General features: G+C 34.8%; 2 protein-coding genes across 2 annotated transcripts; both read right to left on the minus strand.

The window, feature by feature from the left end:
* Positions 1–334: 334 nt before the first annotated feature.
* Positions 335–1,369, minus strand: LOC136820368 (TIMELESS-interacting protein-like). Its single transcript, XM_067076554.1, has one exon. It carries the CDS (start codon positions 1,367–1,369, stop codon positions 335–337), a length of 1,035 nt encoding a protein of 344 aa, XP_066932655.1.
* Positions 1,370–10,314: 8,945 nt separating this feature from the next.
* LOC136820350 (myocyte-specific enhancer factor 2C-like) lies at positions 10,315–19,928 on the minus strand. Its single transcript, XM_067076537.1, has 8 exons — positions 19,839–19,928; positions 17,939–18,139; positions 13,563–13,766; positions 12,941–12,991; positions 12,316–12,399; positions 11,808–11,946; positions 11,240–11,660; positions 10,315–11,086 (listed from the first exon to the last, which is right to left on the minus strand). The coding sequence occupies exons 2-8, from the start codon at positions 17,990–17,992 to the stop codon at positions 10,849–10,851; spliced, it is 1,191 nt and encodes a 396-aa protein (XP_066932638.1). The 5' UTR covers positions 17,993–18,139; positions 19,839–19,928; the 3' UTR covers positions 10,315–10,848.
* Positions 19,929–20,256: the final 328 nt, after the last annotated feature.

Genomic DNA, 20,256 nt, shown 5'->3' on the forward strand with positions numbered 1-20,256 from the left:
TTAAAACTTTTTCCTCAAAATCAAAATTTTTTTAGCCAAAAAAGCTTGATTCTTGACAGTTAGTACACAAAATTTGCTGTTAATCGCCAAGCATACCACCTGTTTTTGGGTGTACTAACAGTATTTTGCCAATTTTAAAAATGGACCACCACCAACAGCAACTGTAGTCCATTTGAAGCTACAAATATTTAGACCTCTTTTAGCTAAAACATTAAAAACTGAAGAAATTTTTCTTTTTGTTAGTTAATAAAAATAAAAACAATAAAACTTCAATAATGGCATCAAAAATGCATCAATCAATCAATATCCATTTTACTTTCTTCAGCGATTTTGTTCATCTCTTCTTGTTCATTGTTTTTGTAATTACACTTTCTTGTGTTGAAGCTTTTTCTAAATCAATTTCAAAGTCAGTTTCATTCTCATTTTCATTTTTTTTGTTTTCTTGCTCCTTTGTCTCACTAGATCCATTGGATTCAAGGTTTTTCTCCTCATTTACTAGGTTTTCTTCATTTTCTTTCAGAGTGGAGTTTGCGTCGACTTCATTTTTTCTATTTTCACTTTTGCTGTTTTCATTTGTTTGGCTTTGTTCAATAAGTTGTTCATTGTCAGTACTTTCCTCATCATTTTCATTAGTGATCGATTTATTCATCGATTCATCCATTTTTTGTTTACGTTTTGCTAAAGCTTCTTCCCTCTTTTTGCGTATCATTTCTCTCATTTCATCTGTCATTGGTTTAGGAGGTGGAGGGGGAGGAGAGTTTGGAGGACTTGACTCTCGTGCTGGAGATGTTGTTGACTGGTGGTCATCATTCATTGGCATTGTATTTGGAACAGGATCTTCAATGTTCATTGCTTGCTCCTCTCCATTATCATCATCATCATCTGAGCCCCCTGGATTCATATTCCGGTCAAGTCGTATATCTTGTAGAACATGCTTGATTCTGGACTTTCCACTCACAAATTCAACTTTTTCAACAAAATCTTTAAAACATAACTTAGGATAACAATTTTGACCAAAATACTCATAACGTTGTAAAATCATTTTTAAATTTTCACGCTCTTGACCTTTTCCTTTTTTGAATTTTATTTTTTCAAAATAACCATTAACTCGGCGTATGTTTTCACGTTTTGAATCAATCAGCCATTGATCATTCAAATTTGGTAACCTATTGATTACACGCTTTTTTGTTGCTGGTTTTGCAGCTCCTGTTGAAGGGTCTTCACTTCCTGCAGCAGGTGCGCCATCAGGATCCCCGGTATCTGCAGCCGGTTCATTTTCATTCCCATCCAGTCCTAAATCATCTCCAAATAAATCTTCTGCATTTATTGGTTCATTATCAAGGTCGTTGTGATCATCCTCCCCAAGCATTATTTTGATGTTTATATTTGAATTCTAAAAACATAAGAAAGACAAGCTACATGCTGAATGAGTCTTCTTGAAGACTGATGTAATAAGAAATACAGAAAGATGACAACAATAGTATGAAAGTGCAGACTAAAACTTTCCCATCAAGTTATAACGTTTAAAATAGGTTGATTTTGTTATTGAATACTAAACTAAATAAGTCAGAAAACTAGATCAAAACAATAAAATTTTCAAGTTCAAAGCACATTCAAATTGAGAGATATCATTTGAAAATAAGCCCATTTTTCATTATTGAATTTACAACACATTAATAGGTTCTGATCTATAAAATACCAATATAGCAGGTTACCAGATCAAAACATTTAAAGTTTGAATTTGAATTTGAATTATCTGGTCAAAATTTAAAGTTCATAGCACTTTCCAATAAAAAATGGTATGAATAATGGACCGCTTGAAAATAATTTTTGAAAGTGCAACAAAGCTCTTTTGGAATCTACTCTAGCCTACCTTAAAATCAAAAATCTTAATAACATTATGTAAAACCAGCTAACAATAATGCTCTAATCTCTAATCTCCTTCCTGATGATTGTAATTTATGCAATAGGAAATATTGCTTCAATATGGAGGACACACAACTCCTTTCATCATGTGTCTTCTGTGGTCAAGATATCCATCAAAAATGCTACCACCAAATACTTGGTGCAACACGAATGGAATTTGACTCAACTTCTTTTAGAAAAGCATTCAACCCTCTCAAACTACCTGGGCTTCACTATGTTTGTCAACCATGCAACTAACCAAAATCCCACAAGATGACTATGACAAAAAAGAAAACGTTTACCAAAATAAGACCCAATACACTCTACCCAACCAGAATCAACCCAAAACCAATTCAGATAACATTACAGATCATTGACTGTAAATGTACAGATAGAAATGATTTACCCTGATTTTGGAAATTTAAACAAATTAATCTTCTCAATGAAGATTTAATCAGATCAAATCTTGAGCAGGATCCTCCTGATAATAATCTAAAGAAAAAAGCACCTCCAAATCACTCAAAAGACAATCAACCTCAAATTCCTACACCCCAAGGTATTGACATCCAAGCATCACACCAAAGAGTCGTTTCTACAAAAAAGAGAATTGCAAACATCTGAAAGGAAAGAATTGCTCTTTTAATCACCCAATGATGTGCAAGAAACTGTTATCACAATAGAACTCGTGTCCCAAGAGGATGCAATAAAGGAAAACAATGTCAAAACTTCCACCCTAAAATGCGCTCAATCTCAATTACTAAAGGCTACTGTTAACAAGAGGACTGTAACCTTAAAAGCATGTCAGAGGAACAAAAAAAGAAATGCCTAAATCTGAACAAGGATCAACAAGGATCCAACTTTTTTAGAGTCATTCTACCTTCTGAAAGAAGAGATAATGGAGCTGTAATGGACTCAAAGTTTTCTCTTATGATTAACCAGCTATCAACGAGTCAACAGACATCTGTCAGAACCTACATACCCATGGCTCCACAGCAATCAATACCAATCCTACCAGAATATCTTCTGTGCCCCAAGCGCACATCACCCAACACTTTCTAGTCCGACAACAAAACAGGCCAAATCCAGACAAAATGGAATCAACCCGGAAGTATGTCCACTCTGACTGCTTTTTTTGTTCGAAAATAGTCACATAATCTCTTTATTTTGTTCTGGTGGCTAAACCAAACTAAGGCACCAAATCAGAACACAAATCAAATCCAAAAAAATTCTACAGTTACATCAAATCGAAAAAACAGGATAATATCGGAATCACTTCTTTGCTCTCAAATGGAAATACTTTTACTGATGACACTCAAATTGCAAAAATCCTCAATAATCAATTTCTGAGTGTTTTTTCAGAAGATGACGGCCGAACACCAGATATAAAAGGAAATACCTGTCCACCCATCAGTGAATTAGAAATAACACAAAATGGTGTTCAAAAATTACTTTCAGAGCTCAACCCCAGAAAAGCTAATGGACCAGATCAAATTTCCACCAGAATTTTGAAGGAGTGTGCTGATATAATAAGTAAACCCCTTACTCTCATCTTTCAAGCTTCGCTGAAGCAATCAAAAATTCCAGATGACTGGCGCAAAGCAACCATTACTCCGCTATATAAAGGCAACAACAAAAGCAGATCAAACCCTGAAAGCTACCGCCCTGTGAGCCTAACATCTGTACTATGTAAAACACTCGAACACATAATTTTCAGTCACATAATCAACCATTTAGAGCAGTAAAACATCCTCACTGACCGACAACATGGATTTAGAAAGAAACGATCCTGTGAGACACAATTAGTAAAAACTGTTAATGATCTAGTCAAGACATTGAATGAAAAAGATCAAACTGATGCTATACTTTTGGACTTCAGTAAAGCCTTCGACAAAGTTTGTCACCGCAAGTTACTTTTAAAGATAAGCTTCTATGGAATCAAAAACAACTTGTTGACTTGGATAGAGGATTTTCTCAGTAACCGAACCCAAAAAGTACTTGTTAGAGGCGTAGAATCACCAGAGGGAAAAGTAACATCCGGAGTCCCACAAGGATCGGTACTGGGACCCCTGCTGTTTTTAGTATATATAAATGACATATCATTAGCAGTCACATCCTCGGAGATAAGTCTTTTTGCTGATGACGCTCTACTTTACAAATCCATCAAATCAATCAAAGATGCCAGAGATCTGCAAAATGACTTGAACCACCTTACCCAATGGGAAAAGGACTGGTCCATGGAGTTTAATGCTGACAAATGTAAAGTCCTGCGATTTACAAATAAACAAAAAAAACTGAAGAAGAAACATATTCATCCATGGTTACAATCTCGAATTGGTAAAATCAGCTAAATATCTAGGGTGATCTTGGATAGCAAATTAACATTCAACAAAATATCACAACAACGTCTGCAAAGGCTCATAACTGTCGACATTTTTTGCAGCGAAATCTTCGAATGTGTGACAAGGAAGTTAAACTCCAATGCTACAAAACCTTTGTACGACCCATAATCGAATATGCATCAATAGTATGGTACCCAGTAGGAAATCTAAAACTCAATCGACACATAGAGTCTGTACAACGAAAATCAGCTAGATGGATTTCTAATCAATGGCAACGAGAAGCCTCTCCAACTAGTATGATTAAGAACCTTGACCTGCAAACATTGGAGCAGAGGCGTACAGTCAAGCGCTTAACATCTCTCTACCAGTTTCACCATGGAATCAAGTTCATGCCTCCTAATACCATTAAACCTCAGAGATGCAATGATCTTCGATTTCAGCCAATCCAAGGTGCAATTCAACGGTATACCTACTCCTTCTACTCATACACAATCAAAGAATGGAATATGCTTTCAGCTGGTCTGGTTAATGCTGAGTCGTTAGATATACTTAATGATAAATTAGTGGCCTTCCTCAAATAGATTATTTTCTTAAGTTTGCTTCAAATCTCAGTGTTAATTAATCTTGTCTTGTCTTATCAAGTTTTCAAAATTCTTTCAGTGATGCGTGAGGTCATATAACTTCTTCTGTAGTTTTTCTCCTCAATTCAACCTTGCAATCTAATTTATTTCAATTTATCTTATGTTTTATAATATTAGTTAATAAAATGCTTTTACTCAGAATTGTTTTTATCCTTCACATATTTTTATCGTTCACATTTTTAGCCTTTTAGTTTGTTTTCAATGTCAATACAGCCATGTAGCTCTTTTTGGTAACCAATAAATTCCTCAGTAATCTAAGTTCTTTTTTCTGCAATATTCAATTACCTCTTAATCCAAAGTGGTTGCCTTTTTATTAAATTCTAGATTTTATTATATTTAGATAGATTTGATTTTATTACCATTTTATTTTACATTCAGGAAATTGTACGTATGTACCCTCTGAATTATTGAATAGAAATAGAAATAGAAAAGAGAACCATACCTAAGCTAGGAGAATTCGGCACATTTGACTGATTATCTTTAAGGTTAACTAGCTATTTGCACATTATGAAAATATGATGATGTTTCACCTTTTTATTTGTTTTCAATCGTCGAAAAACCACAAAACTAGCTAGCTACCGTCAACTGCTCTAACTTGGGACTATCTTACCCAACATGGGACGGCCATTCCACCACCTTTCACCCCGAACCCCAAATCCTTTGATTTGAGTTCAAATGAACTGCGTATTAAAAACACGATTCTCTTTACACGAGTGCGCTTTTAAACTCGAAATATGAAAAATCCGTAGTGGAAAACACACGCGAATGTGAGCGTTTTACCTCACTCGCACGGCAAGTTACACACTCGCTATTTGTTAATCTCATCGGGCGATAGGCGGTTAGGCGGCGGGCGTTCTCTTCTCCATTCAGCGTCCAGTCATTTAAAATGAAAACAAAAGTTAAAAAGGGCTCACTATCAGTGAAAGTTATCGTGACATGTTATGACAGAAAGTATGATTGATAAACTTGGTGAAGCTATCAAAACAAATTTGTTGTCAAAGAGATTTAACAGCAAGTGAAAATACAGGCCAGATATCAACAAGTCCCATGTTGCGTACACTTGTCCCAAGTTGGAGCAGTTGACGGTAGTTGGAACACTTGAAACGCTTGAAACGCTTGAAACGCTCGAAACGTTAAATTGGATGAAAAAAAAAATTTTTCTTGGACCTAGCTGGAACCATGTTTGAAGCGCTTGAAACGCTCGAAACGTTAAATAATTAGATCAAAAAAAGAAATTTTATCTTGAAAAACTCTTTCTTTCTTTATTCACATGTTCTTTGTTATAAATCGGGTTGACCAGTCAAAATTAAATTATTGGACAAGGCCGATGAAAGTCACATGTGAGTTTACCGTCGGCCGCCCGCATCTCTAAAAAGCACCCGCATGAAAATTTCATTATTTCGATAAACTGCTCAAAATTTCATTATTTCTATATTTCCTTACAACTACAACCTCCATCGTTGTTAAAATCGTCTCTACGCAGGATTCCCTCTACGCATGACCTTTTTCCCAGAGTAAACACGGGTAAGCAAAGAAGATTTTTTACAGAAAATGTGACCGCCCTCAATCCTACAACTACAGCGGGCGTCACGCCCATCTATCTGCCTAACCGCCCTGGCGGCCATTTTAGTTTTTTGCCAAATCTAGCGCCACTGTAGCAATCGATCTTTATTTTTCGTTCGCAAAACATGCGTAGGGTTTAAGCGAAGCAAAATTTTTTATTTTGAGAGAGAATGGTTAGCAGAAATGGTGGATAAGGTGCTGTTGGGAAAATAATGAATAATAAATAATGAAATCATGCCGCATCTATTTTCTGGTAAGTTGACGACGGTAAACTCACATGTAACTTACATCGGCCCAATCTTCCTGCACAAAACATTTTCCTTGCAATTTTCGGTTGTTGGAGTTTAAGTGCAGGACCCTAACTAAAGGAACAACCTTCTACCATAGTTATAAGAGATTTGTCTTATAACTATGCTTCTACTTTATTCTAGTCATATCTATTACCTATTTATACCCTCCTTGCTTTTAGAGCTTGCTAGAGAAAATCTTGTAAATGAAATGTTCAGCTTGACCCGCCCCAATAGACAACAATAGTTGTTTGCAATCAGGCGTTTGTATAAGTGAAAACTTATTGAACGGAGGTTAGACTTCAATTCTGAGACTCTACCTACATTCTACCCGACACCGTCAAGGAAGGACTATACATTACCATGCTTTGTTTCTTTGTCAAAAATTCCTTTCTTGCCTGGATTGTCGTGTTTTTTTGGCTGACATCTTTGTGCTTGGCGCGTAATTTCATACACCCATATCCAATTTATTTCGTTTCATTTAACATTCACTAGCGGTCAAAAACTTTCGAGCGGGACTAAATCTTTACTTCATTGGTCAAATATAACAACGGCAAGGGAGAATTGGCGGGAAAATAATTCCTGCGGAGGCGCAATATACACGATCACCGATGAGTGTGATTAATTACGTGCGTCCAGTGCCCTCGTGCCCTCGTGGGTCGTGCCTTCGTGCCTCGTGCGTCACGTGCCCTCGTGCCTTCGTGGGTAGTTCGTGGGTCCTGAAAAAAATTACGTGGGTCCCGAAAATAATTATGTGGGTCCTGAAAAAAATTACGTGGGTCCTGAAAAAATTACGCGGGTCCTGAAAAAAATTTAAGGGCTCTGACCATAGCGAGCCTAATCGTTTGTGTTTACTAGATTTTGTAAAAAGCTTTCGACAAATTTATACAAAGCCTCCCCCTTCGTGGCATCGAACCATCGACTTTTCGCACCTCAACTTAACCAAATTTTCTATAATAATTCTGGGATGCCAAGTATATGTTTTTCGGACCCACGAACTGTACCCACGAGATTTTCTTTCGGACCCACGAACTACCCACGAGATTTATTTTGGACCCACGAACTACCCACGTAGTTTTTTCGGGACCCACAAACTACCCACGTAATTTTTTTTGGGACCCACGAACTACCCACGTATTTTTTTCGGGACCCACGTATTTTTTTTTTGGACCCACGTAATTTTTTATTGGGACCCACGAACTACCCACGTAATTTTTTTCGGGACCCACGAGGGCACGAAGGCACGAGGGCACGGGACGCACGAGGCACGAACCACGAGGGCACGGGACGCACGAGGCACGAAGGCACAACCCACGAGGGCACGAGGGCACAGGACGCACGTAATTAATCACACTCATCACCGATTATCTGGCACTCAGATTATCATCCGACACGCTAAAGCTCTGAAGGTCGGAAAATTGGCCAGCTCCTTTAGAGCTTTAGCGTGGGCGACCGTCAATCCGCCATCGGAATATCAGATAAGATCACCAAGATTTAGAAGATCACCATTGCCATATTGCGGGACTATTCCCTTTAAAAAGCGCATGCGTGAAAGCAATCGAGACCTATTTGAAGGTTATTGATTAACACACAGCACACAGATTACTTTCAGTATTTTCCTAGCTAATCCGGATATGGGAGAGGCCACAAAAACTATAAGTGTGTGTAAATACTGTCCTAAATTTTTGGACAGACCAAAGTTTCGATTAAATTTTAAGGGATAATTTATTTGGGTCAGCGGTAGACTATTATTAGTTGAAGTTTCAGATTTCTCTTCCAAATCTTTTCTCTCAAAGAGTTACAATTGCCAAAACTTTGGAGAAAAATCTCCCGAAGGACATTTTTATCGGTCTTGTCGGTAAATAAAACCTAATACACGTTTTTTTTATAAGAACAAACCATACAATAAGAACATATGGCTTCGATGGCCAAAATACTAAGAATAAGCTAAGAACAATTTAAGGCTTCAAAAAGTTAAGAACATCCAGAGGCTTCAAACATTTTGGATGTTCTTATAAAAAAACCTGATAGCATTTAGGTGCCGGTAATCCTCGTGACCCCACCTCAATGAAGTATAAGCCCGAAGGGCTAGAATCGAATCTCTAACCTTTCTCAGGCAAGTAAAAGTGAAGCCTTAAAATATACGCCACATTTTCGATGACGGATTGAATCTAGCAATTCCTTTGTTTTCGAGTGATATCTTTTTCGAAATTAAGCGGTAAATTTTTGTTGGCTTCAAATCCTACGAAGGAGATTCGATTCTAGCCCTTCAGGCTTATACTTCATTGACCCCACCTCCTATTGTACTGATTAGAATTATGGAAATCTTAGCCCCAAAGACCAAGACCTCAGAAAGAAACAAGTCAGAACCAGACAGCATTGGTACCAGAACTGGCAGAAATGTTTTTTGTTTTGAAAAGCTCTTTCGAATCACCTGATGGATGAACGCAAGTGCGTGAAACTTTAAGTTATGTTTTTAACATTTTGATTTTTTTTTGGAAAATACATATTTATAAAGGTGCATGATGTTTTCCTACACATTTGAAATTACAAAAACTCTTTCGAGTTACGCCTTTTTTTCAAGATTGATGGTCCGGATAGGTTTGTATAGTTATTTAGACACAAAATCCTGAAAAAAAATGAAAATGAAAAAGAAAGTGTCATATTTTGTCATTTCTTCTTTTTGTCTTTTTCCAAACCGTATGTTTCAGAGAGAGGGTGTGTTCTATTTACATGAATACAAGCTTTCATACTCCATTTTCAAAACAAATTCTACTACCATTCAAAAGAAAAAATTTATAAAATATAAGGTGGGCTTAAACTAGGAAAGATCTGATTTTCATGAAAGGCAAGACTTCAATCCATATTTCAAGCACTCAGATCAGATGAAGCAATTGAAAATAAGACTAAACAAAACTACATCATGCTAAGAAAAATACATTGAAAGTAGAAAACAAACTGCAGCAAATCTCTGAACCATATACGAAAAAATTATAAAATAAACAAATCTTCTCAAGCTGCTAAACTCAGGGAATGCGAAATTGACGTAACCAAGCATTTTTTGTTTAATTTAAGTGAGATTTTTTGGAGTAAGACATTCGCCCGAGGAGTGAGTTAAAGATTGCATGAATTGGGTTACTCTCGGGTACCTAATAGCCGGGGGAGGGGAAGTTGGAAAAAACCTCAAAACTTAATAAGCGGGGGGAGGGGGTTCCAATAAAAATGTCCTGGGTGGAAAATTTTCGAAAGATTAATTAGCGGGAGGGAGACGGCTACTGTAATCGTAGAAATTTTAGCGAGACTAATTTTAGCGTTTTAGCGAGTTTTCCCTATTTTCGCTAAAATAAATCTCGCTAAAACACGCCGAATCGAAATCGTGATTCGCTAAAATAAATCCAAAAAAAATCAAGATTTTACTGACTCGCTAATATACGCTAAAATTAGTCTCGCTAAAATTTCTACGATTGAAGTATTAGGTACATGAGAGTAGCTCGTCACTGTCAGAAACAAAAAGTTTGGAAGATTATGTTACACCTAACTTGTTGAAATACCCCCAAAAATAATTTGGATAAAGTTGACTAGTAATCCGTAATAAAATTTCTTGCAAATATTAAAAAAGCGCCTTATTTCAATAATAAAAACTGTCATTGTCTTAAATTTTGGCTTTTTTAAGAAAAACTATTTACATAATTATACGAGTGAACAAAACAACAAAAAAATATATTGGAAAAAGAAATGAAAAGTATTTTTAAAAAATTGAAAGAAAATTTTAGTTTTTTTTTCCTTAAATGAGTCAATTAACTGTCTTTAGTATATGAACAAGGTTGAGTTTATAAATGATGAAAAAGACTAACTGAATGCCTTCTTAAGAAAGTTTATACAGGAACAAGGGAAAATAATACACTTTCGTTCCAGCAGCAAAAATAAACACCAACCAACTATTACTCAAAAAAGAAACCATCCAATCTTTCTGAACGAGGTGTGAAAAGCATAATTTAACTCATTATGGCGCTACTACACCCAATTATGGTGATTATAGCCTATCTGTCAGGCTAGCATGGTGGGTTTACCCGCATTATGTTGCGTTATCATTGACACAGTGTCTAAACTGGGCTACTGCCATCCATCATTATGGCCTTCTATACGCTGTCTCTTAGACATAGGCCCACCACCACCAAGTGACATCATATTATTCTGGTCACTAAAGTCTTTATGGTGCGATGGTGGCGCAGTATGATGAAATGGATTAGGAGATTGAAAGTTGTGAATAGAAGGGGACGGCCCCCTCATGTGGTCTGGTGGCTCAACTTTGATGTTCATGTTTGGTTTGTTGTTGTTCAAACTGTGTGACCTGAAGGTAAAAATGTTAGAAAAAGAGAATGTTAAAACTGACCGTGCGAGTACTAAATGCAATATTTACTTGCATGGGATGGGACACAGGTATTGGTTCCAAATGATTAAATTCGTAGCAAAAATTGTTTTAAACTATAAAGAAAGCAAATACCTTTGCAGTGTTGGATTGTGGGATATTGCTTGACTAGAATGTATGCTGTTGTTCATTGAGGTAACTCCATAAGACATTTGACCAGTATCTACATCATAACTTGAATAACTCGTTGGGAAATTTGATGGCAAGCTTGGCGGTTGCATTGAGCCACCTCCTCCTCCACCTCCAAAGGTCTGACTAGGCATATTGTTTGGCATTGACTCAGAGTTTCCCATGTTTCCATGCATCAGTTGTTGATTCGGTGTGTGATTTTGTTGAGCTCGTGAATTTTGCATTCCTCCTTGTTTCATGTTTGGTGTTCCACTTCGACTGATATTGTTATTCGTGTTTCCTAGAGGTGGTGGGTTCATTGGGTGTGGACTGCGACTTGGTAAAGATAAGTTTTGTGGTGGCGGTGATGTTAATCCATGATGAAGCGCTAAAAAAATTTATATGAAACTTGTAACTGGGAAGTATGTCTTTTAAAGAACAAATAAACAACTTGCTTAAAAACCAGTATATTTTTGGCTGGGTCAACGTGGTTTTTATTCATTTTGTTTATTTTAACGTAAAACCATCAACTTACGTGCATGAGGGTGTGGGCTAGCAGACAATCTACCATCTCTTTGTAAAGGAGTTGTTGATCTCATATCTTTTCCAGTATCGTCATGGGGAGAGGGCATATTGTGTGGTAAGGATCCCATCTGTGGGTAACTTGAAGTTACCTAAGAAAATAGACAACAATAGACGTGTTGTAAAGCGTGTTAATAACTTAAGTAGACCTACTATTTATTTGGCTAGTATAATCTCAATTTGTGACCGAACACATTTCCAGGTCTTCAGGTATTTTCCTGGATATAAGAATCATCATTTCTACCTTCTATGTCCTCTTTTTACACAAAAGATTTTTCCTAGTCAAATAAGGTACAAAGCTTGAGTTTTTAAAAGTTGTCAAGTCTGAAGAAATTGGAGAAAGTTTTTCGGTGTGTTTAATGGCTAATCAAATCTGAGATGTGCTGAAAATTCTCGATATCAGTTTCAAACTGAAATCTTACTTCTACTTTACTTTGGGTAATTCATAAAAAACTTCTTACCCCATTTGAGGACTTTTTCATCATAATTTCAAATTCTTCGTTAATCTTTTGGTATTTCATTTCAGTTCTTGGAGTAAGGACAAACTAAAAGGTAAAGTGTGAGAAAAAAAAATAAAATTTTTAAAAGCTCACATATGGTAAAATTTTACCTATCTTAAGAAAATTTTCTAAAATGTTGGCAGAAAATGTTGCGTCTAACATGGCCTTATGAAGAGAGGGAGAGAGAAAGAGCAGCACAAAATCAATATTAAAGAAAGCTTTCAAATTAAGTAATTTTTTTTGCATTAGTATAGACATTATTTATTATAAGTTGCAGGTATCAGTTTGCAATATAAAAAGAAGGAGGGTCTTTCTTCAAATTTGAGAAACCATGACAATCCAAAAGGAAGCATATGGTATCTCAATAGGGAAGAAGAAAGAAAAAGCCAGAGAGGGGAGCAAACAATCAAAGATAATTATTGATAAATGATAGGTCAATAAAAAATTTCTTTGTTTGTTGCAATCACACTAAGAAATTGAGAAATAGAAAATAGTTCCCATGACATGATAGTTCCACTGCTTTTATTTACAGATCTATGTGAATTGTGTGGAGAAGCAGGGGTGGGTCAAGATAAATTTCCCTTACAGAGTCATCATCTGGAGATCCACAATTCTTGTTTTCTTTTCTTGAAATTGTCTACAAAAATAGAGAGAATTTGAAAGTGCTAATTCTAAATACAAAGGTTCAACATCATTTTAATTTAAAGCATAAACAGTTCTCCTCAGCTCTCTAGCAGTAGTATAGAGGTAGAGCATCCAGCTATGATGCACAAGGTTGTAGGTTCAACCCCCTGTCTGGTCATAACAAATATTCCCAAAATGGTACTTGATGCCTTTCTGCTTGATGCTCAGCAATTGATCAAGGGCAAGTGCAGAAATCCAGGGAAAGGAATGGTGCCCCTCAGGGAAGACAGCTAGAAAAAAGGGAGCCTTCAGATTGCCCTTGACTGCGAACTTACTTACTTCACAGCCCTCTGATTCAGCTGATGTCACACCATCTATCATTTTTTAGGCATTTGGTTTCAGGACACTCTCATCCAATCTCCTCTTGTATTTTAAGAATGAATTAAGGCTCCAGCTAGATCTAGGTCCCTGCTATCATTGATGTTGTTGGGCTACTTTAGGTTTGGTTCAGTCAAAGGCAGTATCTAAGCTAGTGTTGTAGAAAGCTGCTGACAAACTTTATAATTATGAAGAGAGTAAGATACCTCGTGAATATCTGCATTTGTTCTACTTTCGTGTGGTTCATTGTATTCTGTATATTTCAGCAAAATCTTATCCATGTCTGTGCTTGCATATTGGAATAACTTGTTACTGGAGTTGAAGATAATCAAGGCAATTTCACAATCACACAGGATGCTTAGTTCATAAGCCTTCTTCATCAGACCAAATTTCCTTTTAGTGAAGGTGACCTGAAATTGAAGAAATGATAAACTTAGAAAAACCTTATTTCTAACATTATGTAGATCTTTCATAATCATACTTCACAATACCAACTTTTTTAAGCATTTGTATGAAAGTGTTTGGATACGCGTTTTGATCCATTGCGTTTTAGAGACATTTTTACATTAGTCATCATTTGTTAACATTAGTAGGGTACTTTTGAGGGCTTCGCAACTGTTATACATATACGGTTTTGAATAGTTTCATGGTTGTCCGAGGAGCAGAATCATGCAATTTTTGGGGCGGAGTGGCAAAATTTTATGAATATTTGGACGTAATTTCGGAAATTAGGTCCTATGTCTAAGACAGAAAATAGGTCTATTTCAGTCCAGAAAAACAAAATATTATCGGAGTTTCAGAATTTGGAAAAATATTCTATTCCTGAATTGTTGATGGAAATTGGGAATTTCAAAGGGATTTTTGGTGCTGGTATTGTCGGTAAGTGTAAACCGCAGGTTACAGGTTGCAGGTTACAGGTCACAGGTTACAGGTTACAGGTCACAGGTTACAGGTTAACAAAACACAGACCGGAAAACTGTAACGCACTCGTAACATACAATTCATAACATACAACTCATAACATAAGTTCCTGAAAATATTATAACTAATGGAAATCTAATATCAAAATATGTTAATAATGTTATTTAGAAGACTTAAACGACAAATCATCATCCCCAAATATTGACAACAAATGACACTTAAATTATGTAAATAATTATGTTATCTGAAAGTATGAGCTTTTGTACGCCAATTAACAATAAAATATTCTTCATGCATAATAGGATGCTGACGCTGCAAGTGGATATAGATTGACAGGTTTTGAAAACAATAAATACTCCAAGAGAGCTGTTTTAGAGAGATGAAAAAGGTGTGGTCATTTTATCAAAAATACAAAGCAGGGGATAAAAATATTGAAACATTTATAAAATATAATCCCATTGACGCTATTTTCATCAATTCTTGTTATCATACCCAAGGTGATGCAGGAGATAAAATGAGATATGACATAGTGATTGTGAAATAGCTATTTTCCTGTTATGTTATGTTAAGCAAAGGTTGAGATCGATATTCGAATATTTCTTTATTCTTTGTATATAACATACGTAACATGCGTATAACATTGAAAAGTTATTTTTTTTACATGTGTGATATAGATGTAATATATAATACAACTATTACAGGTCCGTGTTATACACGGAATAAAACGCGAAATCACATGGTCAGCACGTGGGTAGATATTTAGCTTTAAAATAGTTCTAGATCAATAAAATACCTTTGGAATTATATTTTTGACATTAACAACTGTTTTTCAAACATTTTTTTTGTGTTTTACAGTAATTAAAGCTGACCAACACTGACCTGTGACCTGTAACCTGTAACCTGTGACCTGAAACCTGCAACCTGTGGTTTACACTTACCGTGGTATTGTTGTGCTTGTTTAGACTGTTCATAGTTCGAACCCGGGGGGATGACACCTTCCAAAAAAGTGAAGAAGGGGGGGGGGGTCAGAAATTTTCACTAAAAAGGGGGGGGGGGGATAGCAAGGAGGGGGGGATCGTTTAAGGGGGGCTTACATATATTGTAGATTATTTTCCAGCACTGTTATGAAATTTGGTCTGCATGAAAGGAAGTTCTTTATTTTCACTAAAAAGTGGTATTATATTTGCCAGACTTAATTTTTCTTTACTGTTTCCCTTCCCTTTTTACCATAAAAAATTTAGCCCGAAACCCTTGGGGGATAGGCATTTTTAAAGGTTGGGGGGATGCCGAGAAGGGGGGATCATTTAAGAAGGGGGGTCAGACCCCTTTCCGCACTATGCTGTTTGACAGAATTTAAGGAGAAAATTGAAGGTTTGGCAAAATCAAGTTGAATAGATTTAAAAATTTGTAACTTTCAGTTCCTAGCAGAAATTAAACATAACCTCCATCCCTACTAATATCAATTAAGGAGAAAGTAAAAGTAATTGCGTTTGATTTTACTTTTATATTATATTATAATTTTTTGAGTCATAAGCCTAAAAATGTTCTTACTGTAAAATGTTTTTTATTTTCACCATTTTATGAGTATTCTTATGCATTTACTAAGAAATTCCTTAAAGCCAAAACATTTTCTTAACTTGTTCTTAATATCTTGAGCCCTATGTTCTGATATAGTTTGTTCTTATTAAGAAACATGTGTCATAAAAGTAGAGAGAATGTAGACAATATTGGGACGTATCAGGCTTTTGGCACAAGTTATCAGTGAGGCAAGCCAAAACATAATTTCAACTTTCCATTCTTGTAATTTTCATATGGAATTTCATAATTTCTTTGTGTCTCTGAAATAATTCTCTGTGTGGTAAAAGATTGCATAATAGGGTTAATGAAGAAGAACAATATTTATAAAATATGAAACAATAATTAGATGTTTAATATAAATATGAAAGGGATGAAATTATCCACTAATGGTACAACATTAAAGTGTAATTATGTTTCAATTAATTTGAAATGATTGTGTAATTACTCCATTCTACTTTTTTGTTAAAATGTTCTTTTAGAAGTAGAGACAGAAAAATATCTAAGGAAAGTATAAAAATGTTAAACTTTAAGTTTTTTAAGAGTTTTGAAAAAATGTTTTTTTTGTTTTGACAGAATAACGTCACTGATTATACAAGTCAAGTATATGACAGTTTGAACCTTTTGACTTTTGCATCCTAGCAATAATTGAGGGCAATTATAGGGAATTAAAAAAAGCTTTCTCCTAAATGACATCCTTTTACAAATAAATGACAAAAACAAGTTGTAAATCAATTGATTTCTTTTTCGCTCAATCAATTTATGCCAAATGACAATGCATTCTGCTAAAATTTATCATTAAAATTTGTAATTAATGTAGATTTCTCTCATAAAACTAAAATGAATTCATCCCCATTATCAGCCCTTTTTAATCACTATAAAACAGATCTACGTGACATTGAATCTTATGAATTAATAGATGAGATTTATCACTCAACAATGGTGACTGCAGAAAAAGGACGGTAGACAAATTGCAATAGGTAGTAGACACAACAACGGTGCATTATCACTGCATGGGTTTAAAACATTATGTATAAAAATTTTCAGTATCAATATCGAGGTCAATGATTTTGAAATATGATGATACTTAATGAAATGATACAGTTCATAATATGTAAAGCCTTGAATTTCCCTTTTGTAAGAAAAATGAGCAACACCAAAATGAAAATGATCAATGATGTAACTTTTAAGGGAAGGATGTTGACAAGGGAAGTAAAAGGAATGCTATTTCTTTTTCAAGAAGAAATTAATGTTAACAACTTCCTGTAAAAAATTCTCTTACAACTTTTTTTGCGCAATTTTTATATTGAAAGCAGTTGAAGGCAATCAAAGGCAATATAACACAGTGAACTTTTGTATCAGATAGTTTCTTGATCAGATTTCATGCTGAAATTGATTATTTTCACTTATGAATACGATACATTGTTTTATTCATGAATTTTGAGAAAAAAACAATACTGATTGAGATGCTATAACTTTACATGAAACAGTGATTCAAATAATCAAATCTTATTGATGTTTGTGAATAGAAGCAAAAAATTCTAGATCTCTTATCCTGTGGCCTAATAATTATATATTAAAACCCATTTATTACAAGTTGTAACCAATCATAGGAGAAAATGAATAGGCTTGAGTCACCCTTTTTCATTGAGTAGCATAAGAAGTATCTTGTTACAGACATATAAATATATGACCACAAAAATTTTGGTGTAAAATATCCTCTGTCAAAAATTGATAATTGGTAAAACAAATAAGTGATTTCAGGGATATGGTCAGTAAAAAGCATCCTCCTTTGAATATGAAAGACACAAATTTTTGTTTAATCTATATTTTCAATATTGACCTTGAAAATCATTTACTCATTGACTTTTCAGAGTTCAACATTTAAAATATTTCTAAATGTTTACAAAAGCAATAACACATCCTCTAGTCAAGGCCACTTTTAGTCTCACTGTGGCCCTTCAAATAGAATTTCACTATTTTGATTGCAAAAATAAATAAATACATTTCACTTTGATGGGTAGGAGGTCATCAGGAGAGGGAGAAGAAAAAATTACAACAAAAAATTTAAAAGGTTTTATTATACCTGACGGTTCCTTTCATCGTTGATTCGAGAGATTTGGATTTTCTTTCGACCCATTTTAGTTGGATGGCCTCCTAAACCGTTCTTTTTCTGTTGTGTTTTTGGCAAATTCAACGTGTTTGGGACTCGCGGAGCCGTTGGCGTGTGTTCGAAGCTCGCCACAGAAGCCAGTTTGACGTCACTAGTCCTCGATAAAGAGGCGCACTACAGAAATGAAAATAAATGGTATACGTTATAATAACAAAAGAAAAATAGAGGGTAGCCATAGTAAGGAATGAATAGAAAGCAAGGCCTTTTCTTTATTTTATTATTTTCAAGGAAAGATAACAGTTATGAGAGCAAAGGAGTTTGAGTTGTCAGTGTAAACAAAACTATTGATTGTAAAAACATCAAAAAATGTTTTAAAAATCTCCCTTCCACAAAAAGCCTTGAAAGCTCTATTTAAAAATCACTACATTCAACAAAAAAAGATAGATATGACAAAATAGCTCTCTCTTCTATAAAAAAGACACGCATTTTTGTGTTATAACTTTCACCTCAATTTAATAGGAAGAAACTATAAAGCCGAAGTTGAACTTTTATAATAAACGGTGCACGCTATAATGAACAAGTTTTGAAAGAATTTTTTTCTCAAAGAGAAGCTTATTAGAACATTGTAATACTTTCATAATAAGTAAAGAAAAGTAACAAAAGCTTTGCATACCCGATCAATATATAAGTCAAAGATCGGGTACCCTGACCCCAAACACACTAATTTGTGAAAGTTGTACGAGCTCTCTCTCTCTCAAAAGCTGGTCTTATAGTTTGCGTGATTCTTTATGCAAAGTGAGGCTTATAACATTTGGAAAAAATTTTTAAACAAAACAGACAGTATAATTTGTTCAACAATGTTTGAAAATTGACAACCATAAACCATCAGATTTTTTGCGGAAAAAATCAAATTAGCGTTGTTTGATTTTTATTTACATGTTTTAACTGAATTAATGCCTCATTAAGCATTGTACAGAAAGTGAGCTGAAGCACGAATAGGAAAATTTCATTCAAATGATACACTAGTTTTTATTGGTATGCAACGTTGGTATGTGGTTTTTTTTTGTGTAGAAAGGCAGTAAAAATACCTCCGTAGACAGATATATAGGAAACGAATATAATTGCAATAATGGCGAAACATACTTTGGACCTAGTGTATTTTTCTTTTCTGAAGATTTCACCTTCTCTTCTTTCTCGTGTCAATTGAAAAATTTCGAGGGTGATTGATAAGCAAGACAAAACCGAAGATGCAGATGTACTAAATTATTCATCAGTATTAGTTGCATTTTTTTCGAGAACTTTTTCTTTGCATAAATTGCATATGCTGCCAAAATATATCTCTCATAAAGTTTAGTACTGCAAAAATTTGAACTGATAAGAAAGAGAGATCTATTCGTGTTTTGTCCTCCAACTTCTATTTTTATTTTTGTACTGTAGCTACTAAATATATTTAAAACAGATTCTTAACTTATTATTTTGTTTCGCGAGTGTAAAAAAGCTTCTTCTCTTGAAAAGTGAGAAAATATTAAAGAAAATTTTGGTGAATTCTCGGAACAGAAATCCAAATCAACCTCTTCTTTGTTAACCTAGAATTCAATATTCTTTATTAAGTAAGTGACACACTTTATATATTTTATTCTCAGAAACATACTGTTTGCAAAAAATAATCATTTTGCTGTAAACAACAGAAAAAAATTACAACTGCATATCAGGTAGCTGACAATTTTCTGCAGCATACCTTAATATGTATGTTTCGCCATTATAAACAAAAGTTATTTTAATACATTAGTACATTGATTAAAATGTAAAAATAGCAGTTCACGGCGATTCGGTAATAAAAGAGAGAAAGAATAAACTTTCTAAAAATACTAACCAGTCATGTACGCCCAAAGTTGCTCTCAATTCGCAAGTTGTTTTGAAGCTATTTCTGGCACTCACTGTTTTATTTCTAGATTATTTTCATGTCTTTCTGAAAAGAAAAAGTTGGGAGAAAATGATAATGATCAGAGATATAAATACGAATATTTCTTTTTCAAAGAAAGGTTGTCTGCTAAAAATCAAAAATATGGTCTCAAAAACTAAAATTCCTTCGTTTTGATACAAAAATTAAAAGAATTTATTTTAACACAATGTTTTATTTGGAAAAATGTATTGATTAAAACCCGAACTTCTCTTAACCATGTCGAGATCGATTACGTAATGGTCAGCGGCTTATTAATGAGAGCCTGGGTTCTAACTAAAACAATCGAATTCAAGACGTAAACAAATATGGCGGATCATAAAACACATGT

This window comes from Clytia hemisphaerica, unplaced genomic scaffold (assembly GCF_902728285.1).
Source record: "Clytia hemisphaerica strain Z4C2 unplaced genomic scaffold, Clytia hemisphaerica genome assembly, whole genome shotgun sequence".
NCBI classification, from domain to species: Eukaryota; Metazoa; Cnidaria; class Hydrozoa; order Leptothecata; family Clytiidae; genus Clytia; species Clytia hemisphaerica.